General features: G+C 37.8%; 1 protein-coding gene across 2 annotated transcripts; it reads right to left on the reverse strand.

The window, feature by feature from the left end:
* Window positions 1–134: 134 nt before the first annotated feature.
* LOC140933038 (delta-1-pyrroline-5-carboxylate synthase-like) lies at window positions 135–22,513 on the reverse strand. Of its 2 annotated transcripts, XM_073382550.1 has the most exons (15): window positions 22,144–22,513; window positions 18,933–19,073; window positions 18,127–18,231; window positions 17,298–17,450; window positions 11,416–11,430; window positions 8,967–9,188; window positions 8,565–8,724; window positions 8,093–8,136; window positions 7,518–7,838; window positions 4,054–4,191; window positions 3,696–3,891; window positions 3,189–3,310; window positions 2,409–2,595; window positions 1,931–2,026; window positions 135–1,823 (listed from the first exon to the last, which is right to left on the reverse strand). In XM_073382550.1, the coding sequence occupies exons 1-15, from the start codon at window positions 22,405–22,407 to the stop codon at window positions 1,588–1,590; spliced, it is 2,400 nt and encodes a 799-aa protein (XP_073238651.1). In that variant the 5' UTR covers window positions 22,408–22,513; the 3' UTR covers window positions 135–1,587. The 2 variants fall into 2 exon arrangements, with proteins under 2 accessions (XP_073238651.1, XP_073238652.1); XM_073382551.1 differs by lacking the exon at window positions 11,416–11,430.
* Window positions 22,514–25,090: the final 2,577 nt, after the last annotated feature.

Here is a 25,090-nt window from a genome sequence, read left to right on the forward strand (position 1 = left end):
TCACAAATTACTTTTATGTCTGTGACGCGGTTACGCAGGCCGGTACACAGACCGTTTCTCAGACCCTTACAGATCCATCATATATAAAGAAGCCTTTGGTAGCCGGCACTAATAGACTAAACCAGGCTAAATGATCAAAACTGATATCTTCGTTTATTAGTTACTGACTTCACGTATGCTACGTAGATTATTAAATTACAACAATAACCTCTGTAAGCTCTGTGGCTTTAAGTCTTCAGTCAACACTGTACCTGCAGAACGCTAACCGTTTTACTTAAACGATTTGAGTAGAAGCCGGTTACATTAGAAAGCTCTCTTTGCGCAGAACTACTTATAAATAAAGTGAAAGGGAAAGGTTTACGGTTCAGCGCATGCTCATTAATTAAATCACTTTTTTCCAATTTATTATTGATTCTATCGGTGAATAATCCCACTTACATGTATCTCAGCGATCTCAGAGTGTATTTCAAAGTAGAAGTGTATATTAGAGTAACCTGATGTGGGATGGAAGAGTGCTAAAATCGCAGAAAAATTAGTGGATTATGCCAACACTACCAACGTTGAATTTATTGTTGACCCGAAGGTTTTATTCCATGGTTGATTAATTTACAGCTATTTGCACCTGACTTGATCAAGTGACCGCCAGAGGAGTGTGCAGATTGGTTCTTTGACAACATTATGATATGATCATATTGCTTGCATAGACGATACTGCATGTCCCGGCAGAAAACAGCATTTTAATTAACGAGCATGCGCTGAACCGTGAACCTTTCCCTTTAAACTAGGCCACTGAACACACTCGAATATTAACAAGGAACTTATGCTACAACGACGACGGCAATGAGAACTGCGTAGTTTACTAAGCAATACGACAATTCTGCAAGAGTTTCATAGTTCATTTGAATATTTCTTTGCCGCTATCTGCACAACAACGACATGAAACTCTCGGATACAGGTTTAGTGGAGGACAAGAACTCGCGACAAGCCTTTTCCTTTCAAAGGAAAAGTTCTTTTCAGCTGACATCTCTTTACGCAATTCCAACAACCTGAACGCCTGGAACCGCGGGTTAATTCGTTAAGAGTTAAATAACAATTTAAACTTCAGTGACGCCGGCCTGTTAGGATTAATGACCGCTTCTAAGGACATATTATTTCCAAGCAATAATTATTTGAAAGTGATGGTAGAAGTTATAACTTACATAATTTAAGAAACATTTTCGATTATTTTCTTCTGTTGTACTGTAAGATGGTAAGGGCAAACTGTCAAAATTCAATAAATCTGTGTTATGTTGAGGGAAAGTTTTTTGTATAAAAATAGATCGTTTTATATTATTCACTTTGATGAAATGTTTTCTCTTATCATAGAGACAGTTATATTAAGTATTTCCTCAACGATACTCCGCAATTAGACTTGAATCTCTTCGTTCGTTTTCCAAATTGCTATAATAGCTCATGATGGTCACTTGCTTCTTTATCCGAATAAGAATTAATACAAATCCTACATTTACTAGAGGCCGGTTACGTAATACAAGTCAAGAAACATCAGCTCTTTCAGTGAAGACCGGCTTTGATCAGGTAAGACAGGTTTTATTTTTGAATTACTTCACCATCTCCTGTATCCACAATGGGCTCCTCGTCCGACGAACTCTCAGGATCCTCTACAAGAGGAAGAGCTTCATGGAGATACCTGAGTGGACCCCCGTCAGCAAAGTCTGATACCGTGTGCCCTTGACCAGTTAGTACCCATCTTGTGGTTAGAAGCCCTTCTACTCCCACAGGGCCCCGAGCATGAATGCGACCTGTGCTGATACCAACTTCTGCGCCTACAGAAATTACAGCATATAATACAGCATATAATATTTAACAACAGCAAGAAGTAGCAGAATTGACCAGGATTATCAACAATCAGTCTGTAATAAAGTGTACTTACCAAGTCCAAATCGATAGCCGTCCGAAAACCTGGTGCTAGTGTTATGAAAGACACATGCGCTGTCCACGGATGATAAAAAGTGATTGGCGGTGTCACCTACAAATAAACATTAAACCAGCGTCAGAAACAATGTTTGAAACGTCATTCTCAGAAAGTCTTTGGGTTATCAACTGTAAAACAAAGGAAAGCAAAAATCGAGAGAAAGACAAATTCAGTTAATTTGTAGTAGTAATTGAACTTGTCAGCTTTTACGACAGCCAAAATTGGCAATGTAACCGCCACTTTGTGTGTTCAATAACCGGTTTATTGAGGTGAGGTAAAATTTCACTACAATCAGGGAACTATGAAATATTTCAGTGGCGATACCCTGGTGGCATTACAGCTTTAATTATTTGCATAAAAGATACGGGTAAAAGGCAAAGAAACTGGTAGCCTGCAGAACACAAAGTTAGCGATGAGCAAGCCTCCATTTACTTACGGTTATCAGTGACAATAACATCAGTGTGTGAACTTCCAAACTGATGGATATGATCGATAGCTTCCTCTACATTCCTGACCACTTCCATTGCGCATTCAAGACCGCTGTACTCTTTCTTCATACTGCGGGCTGGAGCTGGAGCTAGCGGCAATGTCTTCACCAAGTTGGGTCCAGCATGAACAATTACCTTAAATAAATAAAACAAAGACTTACACTCACATTAGTTTTCTAGTATAAACTTATATGTATGAAAAGATACAATGAAGGATTAACTATAGTGTGTTCATACATATTAGTGGTTTAGTGTGACTCAAGTTGCCTTGTGCTCTCTAGCGCTTTTTTGCAGACCATAGTTGATAAAGTGCGATGTTATGAAGCTGGACGTCTTTATTATACGTTTTTGCTAGCTTTTCTTGACTTGACCGTACACAACGTTTAACTGGCGAAGAGCATTCCTATCTCTTATACTTACTGACTAATACAAACATCGCATTTAATTTATTCAGTCACAATTTGCAACCAAAAAACAAAGCCTTGAGGCTTCTGCACGATAAGTAAGCTTCCAAAATTAACTGCAGCACTGATGTTTACTCGCTTACATAACCAAACAAAGGTAATACACTTAAAAAAACTGTCGCTCTCCACAGCTCGTTTTAAGTAAATATAATTGACATATTTACCTTTCAACAGACACGTGAAAAACCAACAACCTGTCTTCAAGTCTCCCCTCCCACCCCACCCCTAACCCCTAAGAAGAGAGAAAATAATGATTCAACTTACTCCTTTTTCCCGAAGAGCTTTAAGAAGTCGCTCAAGGAAAGTAGATTTGATGAGGTCCCTGTGCACTAAAAGCGTTTCCATAGCATTGCATGCAGCTGGGTAATCACACTTGGAATCTACCACTAAAAACAAAGTAAAAAACAACTCACTTCATTGGTTGTTATCGACGTATTTATCACGAAGTTGTCATAGGCCGTTGACTAAGATCGGCGTCTTAATTAATTCAGCCGGAAAAATAATTTGGGTCGGCCTTCCAATTAGGTTTGGCTCACGAAAAGCCTTCAGCGTTAGCAGGCTGTTGAAAAATTTCTATGAAGCCGCACACGACTGCAACTTGACGAACTTAAGCTTGGTAGAAATAACCAACACTAACTAATTGACCTATGAACCTTTTTCAGATTTTCTCTTTTTATTTCAATATTGAACTAACATTGACTCGCTGAAAAGCGCCATCATCTCATTGTAAAAAACAAAAGCAACAGATGTAAACAAAAATATGAACTTTACCAATGTTTGTGGCCATTTCCAGGTCAGCATCTTTATCCACGTACACGTGACAAACTCCTTCTGCATGTCCGAGCACAGGAATTCCTTTGCTTTCAGCCTGGATACGCTCAATCATTTCACTAGAGCCTCTAGGAATAATCAAGTCAATATACTTCTCCAACTGAAGGAGGTCGTTAACATCTTCTCGGGTACTAACCTTTTAACGAAACGAAACAATTTATTTCATTATTACGAAAGAAAAGCACGTCTTTAGCAACTAATTTTTCGATGAAATGACCAGTAACTACCAGTCCACAAAACCATTAAGCACCAAAGGGTAAAGGTTAAAGTTTTGATGTTACAAAGAAAAGAGACTAACCAAACCGACTGCTTCCGGTTGAACATACAGCGACAAAGCCTCTTGTACCAGACTGTGAAGGCATTTGTTGCTATGGTACGCCTCCTTGCCACCCTTCAATAGCAGACCATTGGCTGTGCTTATAGCAAGGCTAGCAACCTATAGTGTATATATGTAAAAACAAACAAACAATTGTCAAGTTGCAGTTTATTCAGTGACCACCCTACGGCCGTAGAAAAAACATGTTAAGAATTTTGCATTTTCTAACCCACAGGGCCCAGTTGCTCGAAGCATGGTTAGCGTTAACCAGCGTTTAATACCTTGACAACGTATTGGTTTTGATACTGCTTAAGGTGACTCAACCCAGTTTTTTTGGGGGGGTACCATCCTACTTTGAAGCTCTCTGGTATCCCCACCTTTACTTTTATCGTAAGTCTAACAAATAGAATGGATAACATATAGATCAATCTACAATATAACATAAAATTTTTGGCGATCGGAGTAAATGTCACATGGTTATAATGTCACGCCCCTTTGAGGTCTGAGTCGAAAATCTGCTGTTGCCGGCATTTTTTCGTGAAAAACTCTCGGCTACACATAGTGCGCATTAGTGCCTTGCGCTGAACAGAGTTTCACCAAAATCGCAAAGACCCAATTCGAGAAATTCAGCGGTTTCCAAATTTAGGTCACAATTTAAGCGAAAATGATAAGCAAACTTTACACGGATTATATCTAATAAATTATGCGATTCATCTCTTTATTTTGGGCATCGTTATAACAGATGGGTCCTTGCAAGTCAGCAAAACGCTTTAGGGCCTTGTAAATGCGCGCGATTTCGAGCAAAGCAAACAAAGAAATTATAGTTTTCGCTATTTGTTGACGTTTGTCAGCGTTTAAGAGTCTTTCTCACGAAAAAAGCATTTTCTTAAAAATTCGTAGTTTTTTTTCCTTCAAATTTTTTCAGGGCCACAACTGATTAACTAACTACCCGGACTCTGAATTTCATGGCCATTGAAAAACTGTGACATTATCTTCTATAAGCCCAAACTTGAGTAAACATTGAAGATTTTTAGCGTTTTGGCTGAGTTTGTGCTTCGGGAGTTGTCTATTGTTTCTAGTCTGTCATGATACAGCATTGTTTTTCAGCACGCGTGCAATGACCGCGCTTGGCTGACTTCCGAATGCTCACCGAGAGATATGATAATTTTGGTACAGTGAGACAGGCCATCGCGTGATACATAGAGGTTTAACTCACAATTTTTAATCAATTCTCGTGCTTCTTGTGCCTTTGCAAAAAAATCAAGAAGTGCTACACACCAAATCTACTTACTATTAAAAAAATATCATTTTTTCATAGGTTTAATGCAAGCCATTAATTAAACCAACTCGTGACGGGAATCCCGTCTATTTTCTTATACTAAGGGCCTCTTCATATGAGCCCGGTTGACCGGGCTGGCCCGGTTTCCGAGATCTCGCCTTACCTCTAAATCCTTTGTAAAATTTTCGATGTGTTCATATGAGAGGGCGGGCTGGCTCGGTTCCCGAGATCTCGGTTTTTCCAACCGAGATCTCGGTAAGCGGGCTGGAAATTTTGCCATATGAACACTTCATCCCGGTTACCGGGATGAACGGCGGGATGAATTCTCGTGGTCCGGATGGCATCGTCTTTCATTGCGTGCTGTATTTTACACATCATAAGCATCCCGTTTAACTGCAGTGATACGGCTTTAAGAGTTACCGAAGCCCGAAAGTAAAAAAATTTGTGATTATCCATGTTTTCTTTGTTTCCCAAATTTGGCGCCAAAACTCGTCCCCAGGATCTTCGACCTTTTTTCATCTCGGAAACCGGGCTGAAATTTCTCATATGAACCCAAGGTGAAATTCATCCCGGTAACCGAGTCAGCCCGGTCAACCGGGCTCATATGAAGAGGCCCTAAATTATCATATCTCGGTGAGCATTCGGAAGTCAGCCAAGCGTGGTCATTGCACGCTCGCAAACTCTGTTCAGCGCAAGGCACTAATGCGCACTATGTGTAGCCGAGAGATTTTCACGAAAAAATGCCGGCAAGAGCAGATTTTCGACTCAGACCTCAAAGGGGCGTGGCATTATAACCACGTGACATTTACTCCGATCGCCAAAAATTTTATGTTATATTGTAGATTGATCCATATGTTATCCATGCTATATGTTAGACTTACGATAAAAGTAAAGGTGGGGATACCAGAGAGCTTCAAAGTAGGATGGTACCCCCCCCAAAAAACTGGGTCGAGTCACCTTAACCCATGGTTAAAGCTAACCTTAAAAGCTAACCATGCTTTGAGCAACTCAGCCCAGGGCACCACAGATTTGATCCCGGTTAGGCTTCTCTCCTCACCCCACCCTGGTCAATGTTGTTCAGTCCTGGTCAGAAATGATCCAACGGAACTTCAATATTGTTTTTTTATTAAGGGGAGGGGAGGGGGAAGCATTAGTAGTTGCCAGTGCTTTCAAAAGCTTCATCTTGAAACTTAACATGGCAACGTCAATTTTTGTCTAAGATTGTAGCTGCTTGTCGCTATGCATATTTAATAACGCTTGTTTCATGTTTATTTTATTAACCGTTCTTTTTAAACCAATTTTGTAGCGCATTTGAATACCTATATAGAAAATGCGCTTTACGAACAATTGGATTTTTTTACTGACAGTTCAGTACAAGAACATGGGTCATCATAAGCGGGAAACACGCGTTACGCCAAAACAAGAGGTGCAGCCCAGCATAATCTCTGTGAAACAGATGTTTTGATGTAAATGCCAGACTAGCTTATGAAACAAGAGAAATAACCTTTAGTGGGGTACAAGACAAGCGGCACGACCTGAAACTAAAAACTCAGGGCATAAACTGACATCAGAAAGGGGATGAGGGACCTTATTTCTGAACAAAAACTGAAGACACATCACTTTCTTAACATGAAAGCTTGAGTTTATAACCTTATTTATCTATAAAGTGCCTAAAAAATGTGTACATCGCAACTGGTCTGAACAAAGTCATTAGGGCCATTTATACGGGGAAAAATAAGACGCGTCTTACATAAGACGCGAACTGTACCATTTATACGAGCATGTCTTATCTAATAAGACGCGTCTTAGCTAAGCCGCGTCTTATTTTAAACGAAATGTGCCGTTTATACGGAAAGTTCGCGTCTTATTTAAGACGCGTCTTATTTTTCCTCGTATAAATGGCCCTATTGTCTCGCTATGAACCACACTTCATCGAGAGTAATATGAAAGTAGGTGGCTTACGTCATCGATCAGTTTAAGTGTGTACAATTCACGGGACTCATTGTAAAGAAATGAAAAAATCCGTTGCTTGAGGCTAATGCTGCTCTTACCACTTCCTGAGTAATCTTAAAAATTCTCAGTGATAAACATAGGCTTACACAATGGCATACTTTTAAATAACTCAACAATTATTCCACGCATGTTTTATTTTACTTTAACACAATACCTGAACTAAGGCATCGGGGCGAGATTCAAAGATGACAAGTAGAACTCCGATAGGTACAGTCTCTTGTTTGAGCTCTAGATCAACAGCTATCCTAGTCCGCTTGATGACACGACCCAGAATATCATGTGATGAATCGGCAATTTGCCTCAGTCCTTCTGCTAGGTTTTCTAGTTTAGCTGGAGTTAAAAGAAGCCTGGCAATCATAGGAGCTGGCAGCCGACCTTCAAAACGAGCTTCCTCCAGATCTTTGGAATTGGCATCCAGGATTTCATCTTTGCGTTCAATTAGCAGGTCTGCAAGTTTGTAAATGATTTTGCCTCGCTAAAAACAAAAACAAAGAATCGTATGATGATGTGACATGCACTTTACGTTGAGCGTCAATTTAAAAAGTTGCTGCCATTTTTTATGAATAATTTGCGTTATTCAAATAAGTTTCTTGAATTTCGTGGATTTTCAGACGACCTGCAAAAATTAGAAATGCACTCCTCTTATAAACTACAATGTGACCTTTTCTTTACAATTATAACAGATTTTGGCTACGTCACTCGACTAACGGGCAATATTACAATATATACCTGTTCAGCAGTTAATGCTTGAAGGGCTCTACCACCTTGACGAGCTAGAAAACAATGGCAACAGCAGAAGATAGCTAACTAACACACCCCACAAATCAAACAAATATCAGCTTTTAAAAAACAAGGAAATGAAATAAACAGAAAATTATTCAACGTTGAGACAAGAAATACATCATAGACTTGGGTAAACATTAATTAATATGTAAGAAACATTTAGAGAAAACTTAATAATATCATTCTATGTTGTGGTTCAATTTTATCCCTGGTCTAAATTTTATTTTCCTTTGTTTTGGGTATGGTTGGTTACATGTATGTATGATAATGAGTTTAGAACAAAGGAGAATAAAATTTAAACCAAGGATAAAATTGTCGAACCACTACATCTACACTGAGTATCACAACTAACAATTTAAAACCAGCAGTCTTGTTAAGCAACATCAGAAACAAGAAATAACTTAAAAGAAACACCTACCACCTGCTGCCTGATTCTCTACAGATGGCCCTGTTTCTTCTACCATAGTGAAAAATGTTCCAACCTTACGACCATCCAGTACTTGGCGAATCACATAATCAGTGGAGGTACCATTAGCTATCACCACACTAGTCCCTCTCTCAAGTGCCCAGGCAGCAGCCTAAAACATATGCCACCAAGCGTGAGTTTACCAATGGCTTTTGTAAATATTCTAAATCAGATTTGTACCAATGTGATTTTTAAGTTAGGATAGATGTAATGAAGTGTTAATGTTTGCGTGTGGACCGAGGCAAAGAAGTCAAAGTTCACAAAAATGTTAAACATGTACACTAAAAGCAGACACTCTCTATTTAATACTACTTTTTTGTAAAAAAACAAACAAACAAACAAACAAGACACTACCTTGACTTTAGACTCCATGCCACCACGACCCACCCGAGACTTTTCCCCAAATTCAACATTGGTGACGTCATTTGGTCTGAAAGTATCCAGGAGACGTGACTCAGGTTGATCAGGGGGGCCACTATAAATGCCTTGCACATCTGACAACATCATAAGTAAATCAGCTTTTAGCTCCACAGACAACAACGCAGATAAACTGTCATTGTCCTTTAAGCTGATCACCTAAATAAGAAGCAACAATTATTACAATTTGAACTTAAACTCCTTATTACATATTATTACATGAAAATTTCAGAGACAAAACCAATAATTAACAAGCCGTACTGAGTGAAGTTTACTTAAAGCGAGTTCTTGACATACAGATTGGTCATTTAGACTGTAATGCGCAGTGGGAAAGCTAGGACCTGAGTTCAGCAGATTATTTATATTTAACTATCAGGGGCGGATCTAGGGGAAGGGTGCAGGGGTGCACACCCCCCCCCCCCCCCCCTGAGATAACCTGCGGTTTTCTACAACTGGTATTCTGCAAAAAAAAAAACTATGTGGTTTATTGGTGTTGAAGTAGAGCAAGAGACGAGTGCACCCCCTCCTAAAAAAAATCCTGGATCCGCCCCTGACTATGAAGTGTTGATCCTATTTGTGAGAAATGAAAAACTGGGAGGGAAACTTTAAGGTGGAATCCACTAGGAAATTGAGTAATTTTAATTTTCAGTGGACAAAAACCTTGTACTAGAATAATTTAAAGAACATTGCATTCTTTTTTACATTTTTCAAGGGCTAAAGATGTAATAAGTCGTCTGTAATAACACCAAAGAAAATTTCTTATGGGGAACCCAAGAAAATGAATGTCAAATTTCACAAAATGACATCTTACACATGAAATTTTCAGAATTTTACCTGTGTTTTCACAATTCTTGTGAAATTTGACATTCATTTTCTCGGACTCACACGAGAAATTTTCTTTGGTGTTATTATAGATAACTAATTACATATTTAGCCCTTAAAAAATGTAAAAAAGAATGCAATATCCGTTATTTAGCAAAGAGGGAAAATGCAAGGACTCTTCAAAACAGCACTAAATCATTGAACTGATCCCTTAATAAGATCCCACCAAAGGGCTGCAAAGTAAATCTGCCCAAAAAGGATCATGATTTCATTGAATTTAATAAACCATCAATGTTCAAGCCAGTTTAAAGAGATGGAGAGCACCTAATAACCAGCTGAAAAATCTGGCTAAAAAATTTAAGGTAAAAATTTTTAGGTATACAAAGAAGGATTAAGTCTATGAATAAGCAGGTTTGTGTAGGTTTACGTTCAACAAACTATCATCAATTGTTAATCAATCATCTTGTTTTGCTACAGACCTTAAGACCTTGCTATTACAACCATATTGTTTTAGCCTAGCCACTTCTATTCTAACAACCTCATGGCTCAACAGTATATGGTCATAATATATAACAGTTCACAATTCGGGCAACCAATATTACTGAATAGGATTTGCAGCTACTGACATTAAAGCAAAATAATAATTGTGACTGACCCAAAGCATTCTTGAACAACAAAAAATGACATTGAGAATAAGTTCATAACAATTTATTGAGTTTTAGTTCAATTGATTGTATCTTCTAACTCTCTTATTTTACTGAAAATCATTACCATGTTAATAAAGATTTAGTACTCACAATTATGTCTCAAGAAATTAACAAAAAAAGGTTTAATTTCTTAATTAAAGGTTAAAAGAATTCATTTATTTATTCACTTTGAAATAACCATCTTGTTAAATACTGTATGTTTAGTTATAAGAGTGTTTTGAGTCCTACGATATTTCATGCTACATAGTACATTCTTTTATCAGACATACATTTTTCAGTGGCAATTGATATAAATTGAAATGAAACCCACAATAATTATTTTCACTACAGTAGTACCAAACAGTGCATGTAGGAACTCCTAAATAATCCTCTCAGATGCAATTAAACATTCTATTATGTAAGACGTTTGATGACTTTCAGGAGTGCATGTACTTTACCGAGGAAAGACTAACTGATATCAACTCAACAAGTCCGGCCTTATGAAACATTAACAGATCAAAATTTCTATAAAGCAGCAGCCCTGGATACAATCTGTAAAACAAATATTCTTTTGTGCAGAGTTTTAATGTATTCTACTTGGGACAGAAACTGCCAGCAACATTTTAATAGATTTATGACAGATATTATTTAGAAACAATACTGCACATGTGGTAAACCATATTTTATTTCTTGTAAAGGCAGTAAATGTGCTACAACATGTTTTTTGTTATATTTTAATCACTGAAGCAGACATAGATTTTCTCTTCATTAGTCTCCACAGCACAGTTTAAACTACGTCCATTGAAGACTACTTCATGATCTTAAAGGAACTATGTTTATTAGCCAAACTCTTAACTTTTGAGTAAAACATCACTTACCGGACCTCTCCTCATCTTAACAAGGTGGAAGACACGTAGGGAAGGAAGATGTGCGTGAAAGGGAAGGAAAGCAGAATACTAACATTAGCAACAGCGGGAAGCTTTGAGCAAGCTTCAGCCACACGAAATGCAAAAATGAGTATAGGAGAGGGGAGATGGACCATAAACACTCTACAGCACGTAGTTGGAAACTGATTGCTTTTGAACCTTTGAGGGATACTAGGCTAAAAAAAATGTTGAATTAAAAAATGCAAAAACATCTTCTGAAATTCAGAGTTGTTTGGACTTAAATGAATTCAAGTTAATTGTGTAGATATATCTTTGCTTCCAGGTCAACGGTTTTACCTGAGAAGGCTTTTACTCTGAATTTGATAAAATTTGGAAAATGACAAACAATACAACATTAAGAGCGAAAAGAGGCATAAAGTTTGACTTTTGAAGATCTTTATGCCCCAAGCTTCTTAATAAATATAGGCATTATGAGTATGAAACACTTGTTGAAACAGTGGTTTTTCATAAAAGAGATACAAACTTGCAGGTACAAAACACAGGTCACAGGTCACAAGTACAGATCATTGCTCAATTGATAAATGACTAAATAAGCAGTTACCCCTAAACCTAAAATTTTATTTCTGATTGTGATTAGGGCTACATTGTAGGAGACAGGTTTAGTATTGTTCATTTACCGTAGCATGGTGACCTGTACTCTAACCTGCACTTGTGACCTGTGACCTGCATTTCGTAGCTGTCGGAATTAAAAAAAAAACAGGAAATGCAACATTCCATGAAAATATTCATGGTCATTTTTTTTTTAACAACTACAGTAGAGATAACACTTTGCTTTAAAAAAGCTTAATTACAGAGGGACATCTGTGAAAAGGGAATTATAAATCAGCACAGAATTCGGTGTTCTCACCAGGCCACAGCCTTGAGGGATCCCGCAAGAAAATCTGAGACGGCTCATAAAAAGCCAAGAAGGTGCGTCTGTTAGGGCGCAGGGCATGCTACAAGTCAAACGGACTTTAGATTGTCTAAATTTAAGTAGTTTTAATGATCAACCTAACACCGCAACATTTTGCTTGGCCGCAAATGAATAAAAAACATGATTAATTAATTAATTAATTTTATTTCCTTGACTTGTGGGGTAGTAATTGTCCATCGATCTGCTGATAGGTTAGCTTGATTCCCTTGTTTGCTTAGGAAAACTTGCTCGTTAGTGGAGTTCCCTTCCCCCAATGCTGACCAATCTTTAAATTTTCAAATCAAAGATTTGTGAATGATAAACTTGTGTGTGGCAAATCCTCCAACTTAGTTATGCACTCTTTATAACTTGTGTCTGCACTTACTGACTTTTAGTCTATAATTTCAGTCAAACACAAGACTTTCTCTTTCTTGGTCAGAGAGATCATGAGGCTTCTTAGATGAAGGGGAAGTAGGAGCTTACAATGTACATGTACAGGGCTAACAAGGATGTGTAAAGAAAAAAAGGCTTGACAAGGACTAGCAAAGGCTACAAAAAGCTCTACCTACACTGTAGGGTTGAAAGAAGTTCCCAGGGGCTACCAGAAGCTGAAAATGCAAGACCTGTCATGGGCAAACATGGTCTGATTTGGGTTGACTAGGGCTGACAGGAGTCACAAATGTGGGACAGAGACTGGAAAGGGCTGACAGAGGCTAACAAGAGCTAATACAGGATGCTAGATATTGAAAAAAGCTGACAGGGGCAGACAAGTACATGAACTGAAAGAGTTACAACACAGAGCGAGCCAGCAAGCCATGCAAAAAATGACCAAAAAATCAAAAAGGCAGTAATACGGAACAACACAACTGAAAGCTAACCATTTTGAATAATTGTTTAACCTTACACTATGCTTAATCTGTAAAATGAAGGTTTAACCCTAAACAGAGCTTAATGCTAATCCTTAAAATAAGAAAAGTGCTCAACCCTAGTTAATTGTTTTAACTGTGAGAGTAGATGGATTGAAGTGCACCAATGACATTACGAGTCTTCATAGCCAATAACATCTATCTCGGCCTAACTGACAGACGACCAATAACATCGGGACTTAGTTGACCAATCAGGTCATTAACCAGAGTTTAATCAACTGTTGTGATACAACTCACTTTGAGTTTGAAGATGACTACTGCACAGGTTGTCAAAACCTCAGTAACTGTCAGTAACAGTCCTATTCAGGACTATGTTCACCCGCACGTTTATGCTCAACCTATTTGTTCCTTTTTGCTTCTCCAGGATCCTAGTGCTAAAATAGGGGAGAACTGTAGAATAGGACCTAATGTAGTCATTGGCCCAAATGCTGTCATTCAGGATGGTGAGTATTGTTAAAAGTGACCAATATCAATTTTCTCCTAACAGGGTCTGGGAGGGGTTTCGCATGATCTGTGAATTGACCGGTAAACAGAGTGTGAATCGGGAAACTCATGGAATACAGCCGTGATTCGTGAATTATATATTCACTGTGACGCGTCACCCTCTAACATTGTAGTCCATGAATCGAAGACTGCTTAATTCTGTAATTTAACACATCAAAAATAGATGGGTGTGGGGAAGGCACGTGGTGAAATTAAAGGGAGCCACAAGTGAGCCTAGAAGGTAACCATGACAACCCTGTGAGCAGCACTCACGAGGCACCGTCACACTGAGAGGGAGGGCTAGGGGCATAAACAGCTAACGCTACAGCAAAACTTCACATACCCATAGGGAACTAAGCAGGAAACATCTTTGTTGTATTTACAATTTCATAAAACCTTATTTTTTCCTATACCTTGTATGACTTACTGGCTCACAGATTGTCTGGCCCAGTCCTAAAAAGAATGACTAATGGCTGGTAAAATTTTACAAGAACTGACAGAGATAGACTGACAAGGGCTGCAAAGTGCTGACAAATGTTAACCAGAGATGACAAAGGCAACACTTCAGCCTTCAGTAGCCCTTTTTTGTCTAGCCTCCCACGCAGACATTCTTAGGGGTTCGTCACACGTTCCTGCCCCACTTCTGCTGACTTGAGCGAAAAAAAACATAGACCAATCACAGCAGACTTCCAGATGTGGGAAGTGCACTTTGGACCTTGACAAATTTCGCGCTTGACTTTATAGCTCCAGAAAAGGTAAGGAAGGTCCCATGAAAGGTGACGACCTTACAATGTTAGAACAAACTAAACGGTTAACTCACAAGCGTTCATACCAGAGGCTACCCTAACAATCTCATTGAAAAATACGACCTCTGAGGTTAAATTTGCTGAACAAGTCGGCTTTGCTACAAAACAATATGCATGAAAAAAATTCTGCTTTTTATTCAGTCTCACATTTAGAGGCCATGAAGCTGGTCTATTTCTCTTATATTAATAATCCATTTCCTGTGCTTTATGTTTTGAATGAGATCACCCATGGCCTAGTTCTTGTTTGCAGGATGTTGAATTTTCACGGGACAGTGTTCTACATATCCTAATTGTAGCTTAACTAAAGCTAAGCCAATGCTGCAAGTCACTCAAGATCATTCTTTGGGCACCGATTTGTTTCTTTGTTTTTTCTTTCTTTCTTGAGAATCTTTGTTCTATAGCGCAATGTCCTGTAGTGCATCCGTTGGTACTTACTATTGTTTTAGCTTTATAAAATAAACAGTCTAAGAGTCTTCCAGTCTATGCTACTAATTCTGTTTCAAGTTCTGAAGTAAGACTACTGTTTTGGAACTAAAGCGTTCTTTGACAGTGGAGAGAGGCTTTGAGCATTTAAATTGCACGACACGTCACGTACCCAGACAGATGAGACCTTCTTATGCTTCTTTTTGCTCCGTATCTAATGTTTTTTTTTTTTTCGGGAAACGTGACAAACTTTCCTGCAGTGCAGTGCACGTTCGTGGGGCAGGAATGCGTGATGAACCCCTTAGAATGTCTGCGTGGGAGGCTATTTTTTGTCGTTATTCAGTTGTTTTTATTATTGTTAAGTTAAACATGTTGTATTTATTACAAGGGGTTATTTCATTAACTGAAACTTGAAGAAACTTAAAGGTTTAGGTCTAATAAAGGTCCAGACTAGCCTAGGGTCAGTCACAAAAAATCTGCTTGAAACTAATAAAATAATTTTAGTATAAGTTACATCGTTAAACTATTGAAGCAAAAGGGCAGTGATGAACAATGTTTCCAAGTTGATATAATCAGTAAGAACCCCTGGAAACTTTAAATCCCCTTTTTTCCTGAGCTTTGTTATGCCATATGACTGTATTAACAAACTGTTCAGCTTTTTCCGGGGTTTTATGGTAAAAAATTAGTCCAAGTTACTGTCTTTAATAATATTAAAAGTTACGTCATATTATTTCATTGCAAGTTATAATAACCAGTCAAGTTTCACATGCACAGGGCCAGGGGAGATATTGCTTTGCTGATTGGGAACCGCCACCAAACTGAGTGAAACACAAAAATAACCGAATGAACGGGTGGATGAATTTGAAGAGGATTGAAATGAATTGCAATTGTGGTTTTTGAAAACTTGTTAGTCTTATAACAGTTTTGGAAAGTTCATTTCTGATGTTTGTAACGGTTGACTGATAATGCTTGCAATTGGGAGACACATTTGTTTGTTATGGATCTCTGAGTTTGTTATTCACAAGTAATTTCTCATGTTCCATGGCAAATAAGGATGTATTACAATAATATTGGCATTATTAAAAAAAAAAAAACTAGACAGCTGTGACCCAGCCCCTTTGACCTATCACTTTTTTAACACCAATTTTTTGTTTCCGTCTCTGTCATGGCTGCTTAGGCCCCATAGTAACGATACTACATAAAACCAATTCTTGATCTACAAGTGACTATTTCATTAAAAAATCCACTTTGAAAGAAAACACATGTCAACAAAATTGACGTCCACAGGTATCCATACGGAGGCTCACTACTTTTTAGATGAACCAAAACCATGTTCAGACAGCTAACAAATCTCTCCTCACTTAACGCATTCATGGTTGGACACCCCAGGCAAGTTACAAAACGGTTGAGTGAGTACAAATCAAGGATCACTCGCCTGGTTTTGTGAGTATGGTTTTCATGAACACAAAATTAACATCACTTTTCACATTCTATCTGAAAATAATCTACACTGTCCTCAGGTCAAAAGCTCACCAATCTGAAATTTCTATGGTTTGTATTTTTAAAATGGGTTTGTAAACAGACAAAAATAATGTCCTCTGCTTCGATGATTGTTACATGAAGAATGAACTTGTGCAAAGTAATACCTCTCGTCATTAAATACACCACATCGTCCACAGAGCTGCAGAATGAAGGAAAATGGCGCTTTCCCGCTGCTTTTAGTGTATAATTTTCACACTTTTGCTTGAGGTAAGTTTGTTGCTGTTTCCTTTTTTTTGGAATTAAGGTCTGTTTCAGGGCACAGCAGTGAGTGAACTTCTATGCAGTGAGTAAGGGGGCTATTATTTTATTTTATTTTTTTATGGATGAGACTGAGAGAGTACATACATATATACATACATACTTTATTGTTACCTCCCCAGAGAACCTTTTCAGGAACAATAGAGAGTGAAAACTGATCTGGGTGAGTGCAATAATTTGAATGACACTTGCCTAGTTGGTGAGTGCTCCAAATTATATTTTTCAACCCTGTCCATTTGTTGGGCATTTAAGGTAAGGTAAAATCCTGCCAGAATAGAGGACTAAAACTTATTTGTTTGATTGTACAATACCAAAGTTCTAAGGCTAGCAGTAGCCACAATAAAAGAACGGATGCAGTGACAGTTTACCGAATCAACCAACCGACCAGCTAACTAAGGTTGCCCACAATAACTAGATTCATGAGTTAAAAACAAAACATTATGTTTATTCAAATTAAAGAACAGTCAACTGTGATAAACTTACCCCTGCTAAATCCAAATCCAAATCTGGAGGTGATGCAACAACATCGTTCTCATTGATAATGGGAACACAGTTCATAGAGATTAACTCCTCGACAGTGGAACGTAAATTGTCCAGTGAATATTTATCTCGTACATCCTGCTTTGTTATTAGAACCTGAAATAAAAGCAGCACCGACATGAGAATGTGGTTTCCAAAAATGGTTACTTGCTAATAGGCCATTTGCACGATGGCATCGTTTTACTACAACGACCACAATCCTTTTCCTTTTTTCATTCATATTCAAATTTTGTAATCCCAGCGAGGTTTAAATAACAAAAGGCCTAATTTGCACAAGAAAGCAAAACCCTGAAGAATTCTGGTTGTAGTAGTAAGATGACGTCATCATGCAAATGCCTATTATTTTATTATTTAATTAGCAAATATAGCACTCACACCATTGAAATAAAACAAACCAGACTCCCCTGCTGCTTACATATGGTACATGTATATTGCAAGGGAGTCTCACAAAGCAAACATTAATTTTCAAAACAGTTAATTCAGGTATGGCATCCATCAAGAAACAGCATCATTTTTTAGATTTTGGCATTAGTCAACTGAAGTAAAAAGGTCTAACTGACAAATTTGCTTAGAATGTCACCTGCGCTCAAAAGGGCCAAAAGGAATCAACCTACAGACGTTCTTTCTAAGACATGCACTTTCATTATACCTGTAAAGTTACTATTTTGTTTACAAGCTAATATTAATGCACATTTTTAGTAAATTACAACACTAGAAAAGCAATTAAAAAGGTTGATTAAAGACTATGTACGTATAAAACTGCAATATTTACCTGTCCACATGTCAAGCCATACTGCTGGAACATTGCTTCATATAATGACAATAGTCCTCCCTGTCCAACTGCTGCACAGGCCCGAGGTTCAATATAAGGCTTTGACTTAACAAACAAGGAAAATAATCATTTAACATATTATCAACAATACTTCCTCCGTGTAGAAGATAAACATTTAAAATTCCTTATTGCCACTAACTCACGTGGCAAAAATACCATGACCATGAATTTAGTTATCAGTATGACAGATCAAGACTAATTAGTGTGAATACCAGTAAATTGGTAGAATAATCAGAGCTCAGACAAGAAAGACAGGTTGGTTTGGTTACTGATGTCTTGGAGTTACAGTCAGTTAATCATGTTACTTTAATATTGTTTTCAATGTCATATTCATTACAAACCTTACAGTGGTAACTGAAGCTCAAAACGAAAAAAAATACACCCAATTTGTAAACAGCTCAAGGAGGATCTTATTAGTAGGCTCTGAGTTTAACAGAAAAAAACAAGAGGTTCTCAACCTTGTTACCTATAAAATTTCTGTGAGCCTTAGGAAAATCTGGAGGCATGTGTAGCTGGGATGTTAATATCTCGAACTCTGGATCTGGAGGTCCGGGGTTCAAGCCTCCCGTCATGTTGTTTCCTTAGACAAGGAACTTTACTCCAAAATATCAATAAATGATAATATTATCATATCAATGAAATGCTATCAGATAACTTAAGAAAAACTTATGTACATGAGTATTAATAGTGTTTTCTGATCAGATGAGATTCCTTAATTACTAATAACTTATACCATAAAGCCACACCTTCAAGACATCTTGTGGTTTTAGTGTTTGGCGTACACTTTGAGATAGAAGAATCTCATGCCGCAGTTTCTGCTTTCCAAATGCAACTGCACCACTGGTAACCAACAGCATTTGCCGACCAGCATTCTGTAACTCAGACACCTAAGAAAAGTAATAATAATAATAATAATAATAATAATAATAATAATTTATTCATTCCACGAAACATTGTTATTTGTTCATTTAGGCAAGAAGATTTCAAATAATATTTTCATTTAATCAGCAGTTCAGTAAGTTCAGGAGGCCTTGATATAACATTGTTTCTAACCATAATAACGGACAATAATCGTATGAAAAATACTGGGGCCACAACGTGTTTTGGCAGTTGACGCTCTTAGCTTCTACTCTCTGTTGCTGCTTTTGCTGCAACTTTTCACAGCTGTGACTTTCCCTTGTAACTTTTACTGATGAAAAGTGGCCGCCAAAGGCAGTTTAATTTGATGCACATGTAACACAAATCTGACACCTGCTTGGTGGTTTACCCCAACTTGAAATGTTTACATGGCAAGGCTTAGAGGGTTACCCGGTCTGGCAGTACAATACAATACAATAACTTTATTTAAAGAGGGAAGAGCAATAACCTATTGCAGTTTTCTAACCTACGGCCCTCAAAATATAAATAAATAGATAAATAAATTTAGAAGACAAAAATCAAATAAATTTATATATATATATATATATATATATATATATATACACAAAAGAGACAATATTTAAAGTAGAATAGGCTATAAACAAGTAATGCATAATATATAAATTGATGAAGGGAGGCAAAATATGTACTATAAATGAACATGTATACATTTGTACAGTCAGTCCTGGCAACCTGCCTCAGCAGGTCACCCCACCAATCATGTAAACCTGATCAAATATTAAAATAAGAGATTAAATGACCTGTAGGTTACCCTACAGTCTCAGGAGAATTAAGAATGAAGTCAGTGAAGACTGATCAGTAATAAAACTGTTATAGCTCCTAAATGAGATACTAAATATTTTGCAAATTAAGCAGTAAATTCTTCTTTACTAGGTTTTTCTATTTTTATTTTGTTTTGTTGGACCAGACTGTTTCCTTGTCAGGTAAGGTCTGGTCACTGATCTGACTAACGACCTGTTTATAAAAAAAATGACTTGTGGCCTTGCTATGAGCTTCTTTTTCTCTTTATTGCTGTGAAGCAAGGAGAGTGAGCGAGCAGCAACATAATCAGGATTTAAGAGAAATATGCAAGGTGGGACAAATTCTTGAATTTATCACTTTTTACCAGAATGCATTGCATTTAACCAGAGTGCACTGCGCCACTTTTTACCAGAACGCATTGTGCCATTGTGTTCACTGCTCAGACTCAAGAGTCTTCTTTGCGAAAAATTTTCTTACTACATTTAAGACACGCAGGAGTCTTTCAGATGAGTACGATGGTTAACTTGGGGATTGGATTTCAAATCAAGAGCTTTTGACTTGTCGGGGCGTTAAACTTGACAAGAAGGTGAGCATTTTCTCTTTGACCCCGCAACAGAGGGGATACCGTATACAAATTCCAGCTTGCTAGAAGGTGATGTCAAAGTGAGAAAATGTCATGCCATTCTATTACCTGCATGTGCTGAAAATGGATGTGATTTTGATCATTAGCTTCAAAGTAACAGTGGAAATCGAGCTAACAAAACATATGTTTTACGTCCTTTTTTACAGACGAGGACGTTTATCAGCGTTTCTTATAATATAATTATGGTCTGTCATTCATTCATTGCCATGGAATGCATTTACATTGTTTTCTTACTGTTAATAGCTCAGTCAATGCAGCTTGATCATCCTTAAACAGCTTTTTACTGGTGGAAGTTCCATGGAAAAGGCATTAAATTAAAGACTCTTCCCCAAGGTTACATAGTTAGCCTCTGTGTTGTAGTGGTAAGGTATAGTCACTTCAAGCCGAAGGTGCCGGGTTCGAGTCCTACTCAATACCTTATCTTTTTTTTCCATTTTTTCTGTTGTTGTTTTCTGTTAGTATAAACCTACATAACTGCTATTAAATAAAGTGCTATAAACAGCAAGAAAAGTATCATTTTTCCAGAGAAAAGATAGCACACTGTGTATTAAATATATGGATAACAATCTGAATTTCTATCATTTCCTACAATTTACTGTGGGAAAACTAAAGTTGATCACCACTTGATCATTTTCTAAACAACGTTCCCACGAGTTCTTTCTATAGACTGGTAGGAATAATTACCTTCCAATATGTAAATAGAACATTCAATGTCATTTCCGATTCTTTTAAGTCTCACGCAAGCAGATGGATCACTGCCTAACTTATGTCAGTATCAACAGAATATGTCACAGCATTACTACTGCAAAATTCTGAAAATGAGCCCCTCCATGCATAACCCCTCCAAATATAAGCCCCCTCCCCAAACTCGTAACGCAAGAAATCCTCTGTTAAATCCCCCTCCAAAAATAAGCCCCCCCGGGGGCTTGTACTTGGAAATTGCCCTCAAATACAAAGTAGAACAAAGCAAAAACGGTAAACTTCTCTCCAACTATAAGGCTAGCCCAGTCGAATTTCAAACGCAAATTTCCCTCCATTGATAAGTCCCTAAAAATTTTACAGTATCTTTTACAGTGGCGGATCCAGGAGAAGGGCCTGGGGGTCTGCCCCCCTATTTTTAGACCAAACTGAGGCCCGAAGGTCCCCCCCTTATCTCAGGGTCTGGATGACCGCCCCCGCCCCCTTATCTGAAGGTCTGGATCTGCCACTGTTTTAGGTACCCTTGTCACTATTCCTTTACGGCTTTCAAGGGTTTGTGATAAACATATTTATAGTAATTGTCCTTGACGAATCAGCTTTAAATGCTGTTCAATGCTTCTTAAAGATGTGGAAGCTCACCACAACTCTTCTGTCCGTTGTATCTTCTCGAATGCCATAGACCCCACATTTGTTGAAACACGTGCCACGCTACATGCGCTGCGTTTAGGTATATCATTAGGTAACTCATTTGGAAAAATTGAGAGGGTCAACATTGGGGAATTAGTAAGGTACACACAGATGAAAGTTAGATAAGTCGATTGAAGTGTGATGTGAAAAACTTTGTGTTTCCACAAAACTGATTTGGCGATCGAGTATTGCAGGTACTTTCAACAGATTACAAAAGCCTTGGTTGACTTGTGGTCATTCACACTTACTTGTTCAACAATTGAAGCAAGTCTTCCTAGGGCAACTCCACATTCATCATCTCTTGTAATGACAGCTGATCCGAGTTTAACAACGACTCTCTTGGCTTTTCTTTTCAATTCTGATCTAAAGGCAATTCCCCTCGTATTCGAGTAAAAACAAACTCGGCTTTTCCCTTTCTCTAGCGAAGTAAAAAATCGCCCATAAGTGCGATTCGAAAGTAGACTCCGCCAATGAATGTTAGGAAGCAAATTTCGTGCGGTCAATAGATGCATTTTATAGCGATAATCAAGTAACACGGAACTGAAATGTAAGTATAATCCTTACTGATTGTCATCCGTAATGGGAATCCATTCATTGCCACATCGGTCTTTCCCGACTGCCCGCGTTACCCTCATCCAGCGGAACAACTACGCCCACGGGTCCAATCGTCTTCCTCAGGAGTTCCTGCTTTTGGCTTTTGGTAAGAATGCATCCCCATTCCCAGAACCCTAGTGTTTTGGGCATCCCCTTCTCATATTACCTTAGTGATTTGGTTTAGGGTTACGGTTAGGGTTACAGGGCATGCCCATATCACTAATGTTTTGGGAATGGGGATGCCCATATCACCGTGACACCCGGATTAAGCCACTTTTTAAGCAAGGTTTTCTTGTCTAAGAACATGCAAATCAACGGCTTACAAAATATATTGACACTTTACTCCGAGATACGGAAATGATAACACAAAGTGTTCCTCTGATGAGCAGTGCATACGAAACCGGGTAATCTCATACCTAGATCTCTTGTTGACAAACCGAAGGCCTTCGGCTTCGTAAACAAGAGATATGGGTTACGAGATTACATGGGAATGTAAAATACAAAAACAGAACAAAATTTTATTCTGGGTAAGCGCTAATCGGCCTTTCGGGAACAGGGTACAGGAGTTCTGACTTCCCATGACTGTCACTTCCCGTTAGTCCGACTTCCGACTTCCACGGAATGCCGACGGCAGATATGATTTTGAATTGGAAATGAAGTAAACACCCTATAGCTCTTGTACAGTGCATATTGATACGCGGGTACTTAATTTGGTGGAACAGTATTTTGCGGGGTTTTATTTTTGCGATTCAAGCGTTCTCAACTTCATTTTTTTTAGAAATGACCATGAACTTGCTTAAATTTCTAGGTAAATTGGAACAAGTAGATGCATAGAACTTTAACTGTTTTAACATTTTTTATGTGTCACAACCGTAGACTATGGAACTTACCCGCCAAAACTGCTAAAAATTTGAGTATTAATCGATACACATCCTGTGTTCCTGAATCATATTGTTGTTATTACATGTTAACCTTTTTTTCTCAGTGAATTTACGTAATAAATTTCACACGAAATTTTGGAACTGCGGAATTAAGTACAAATAAGGTAAAAATAATAATTATCAGTTATAGCAATAATAATGACTACTACTAATAATATTTTCAGCGCTTTTTCTCAACGATGCAAAAACCAGCTTACAAAAATCAGCAATAAGTGAAAATATTAAACAAAACAAGCAAGGCTGATTTTACAGTCGGGAATATATATATATTTTTTACCAATAATTCGGAAGGCACGGCCTTCCTTCTTCAGTGTCTTACATATCATCATCATCATCATCATCATCATCACCATCATATTAGCCTTTTTTTTACTGCCAATTTCACAGGATACAGCAGGTTGTTAGGCGAGGAGACCTCAAGAAACCACCAGGCTTATAAAGAGAGGCCACCTCGACATCACAATATTATAAGAAATAGGGGCTTCGAAGAAGTTAATGAAGAGGTTAAGCTAAGACATTAAAATTTGAAAAAGTATAGCGTGCAATATGATAGTATAATAACACGTGAAAATTAAATGAGAAAAAAGTGAACGTTAAAAGTATGCGAAAACAAAAACCGTTGATCGAAGTAGTAACTTGAAAGAAATTTGAAATGTAAAAATAGTTTTAAAAAATGATAACAAATAGAAGAAATAAAGAATGTATTACATTTTATCTTTCTTATTCATACCTAATGGTTCAAGAGTTTTACCTCTCTCGATGAGGCATGCCTCTCTAGCTTTTCGTACACTTCTATTAGATTTATGACCTCTTGTGGGATAAGTGTGATGTCGGTAGCAGCGCGATCATTAGTAAGAAAGTGTTCTGAGACTGTGGTGGGTTTATAGATATTAGATGGGTTGTCAACTGGTCTGCGGTGTTCGTTGAAACGGTCTTTGAGTCGTCGTTTGGTTTCACCTGCTAGCCCAAAAGTGACAAAATATCAAAGATGCAACTTTATAATTCAAATCCACCAATTTACTATCAAGATCGATAAAATTAACATCAATTTGCTTTTTGAATGTGTCAAGATTGTAGAATTTGATTTCAGTTCCCACGTGTTTCAAGTCATGTATCAAGAGACACGTTTTCTAAATTTTAAATCAAGAAGGGAGACGCCAAATTTTTGATCAGTTTTGTTTCCTAGAGGGACTGAAACCGAGCACACGGGTTGGAATTCAAGGTTTAAAAGTGTTGACTGGCCCGCACGACTCCTGCAGTTCGCAAATAGATTGGTCTTAAAACCTTTCTAGTTTAGCTCTAACTTGAGTGTCTTTTAGGACCTTTTAGGGATTTTCCTTTGCTATATGAAATGAGGGGAGGTTCCTTAAAGATGTCTCTGAGATATGGTTGGAGTATGTTCTTGAGGTTGGGCAACTCAGGGTGGTATTGCGTTACAAAGGGTACTATTTTCTAACGTACATTCTTGTTTCTCTGTTCTAGTGCTTTTTTTCTGTCTGAGAAAATGACCGGGAAAAATTACCTCTGAGAGAGGTTTTTCTACAGTTGTAGCTGGGTAATCTCTATTCTTGAGGCGTGTTGAACAATTCCTCATGTTCTATTCAAAAGTGATTTCAGAGGAATTTGTTCTTAGAAGCCTTAAAGCTTCTCCTTTGATGAA

The sequence above is a fragment of the Porites lutea genome, chromosome 4 (assembly GCF_958299795.1).
Source record: "Porites lutea chromosome 4, jaPorLute2.1, whole genome shotgun sequence".
Lineage (NCBI taxonomy): Eukaryota > Metazoa > Cnidaria > Anthozoa > Scleractinia > Poritidae > Porites > Porites lutea.

Coding starts and splice junctions, on each gene's coding strand:
- LOC140933038 (XM_073382550.1), bottom strand. CDS start 22,407: ATGCATCTATTGACCGCACGAAATTTGCTTCCTAACATTCATTGGCGG. Junction 8,137..8,564: donor AGAGAATCAGGCAGCAGGTG/GTAGGTGTTTCT, acceptor ATTGTTTTCTAG/CTCGTCAAGGTGGTAGAGCC. Junction 2,027..2,408: donor TGTTATTGTCACTGATAACC/GTAAGTAAATGG, acceptor GTTTATTTGTAG/GTGACACCGCCAATCACTTT.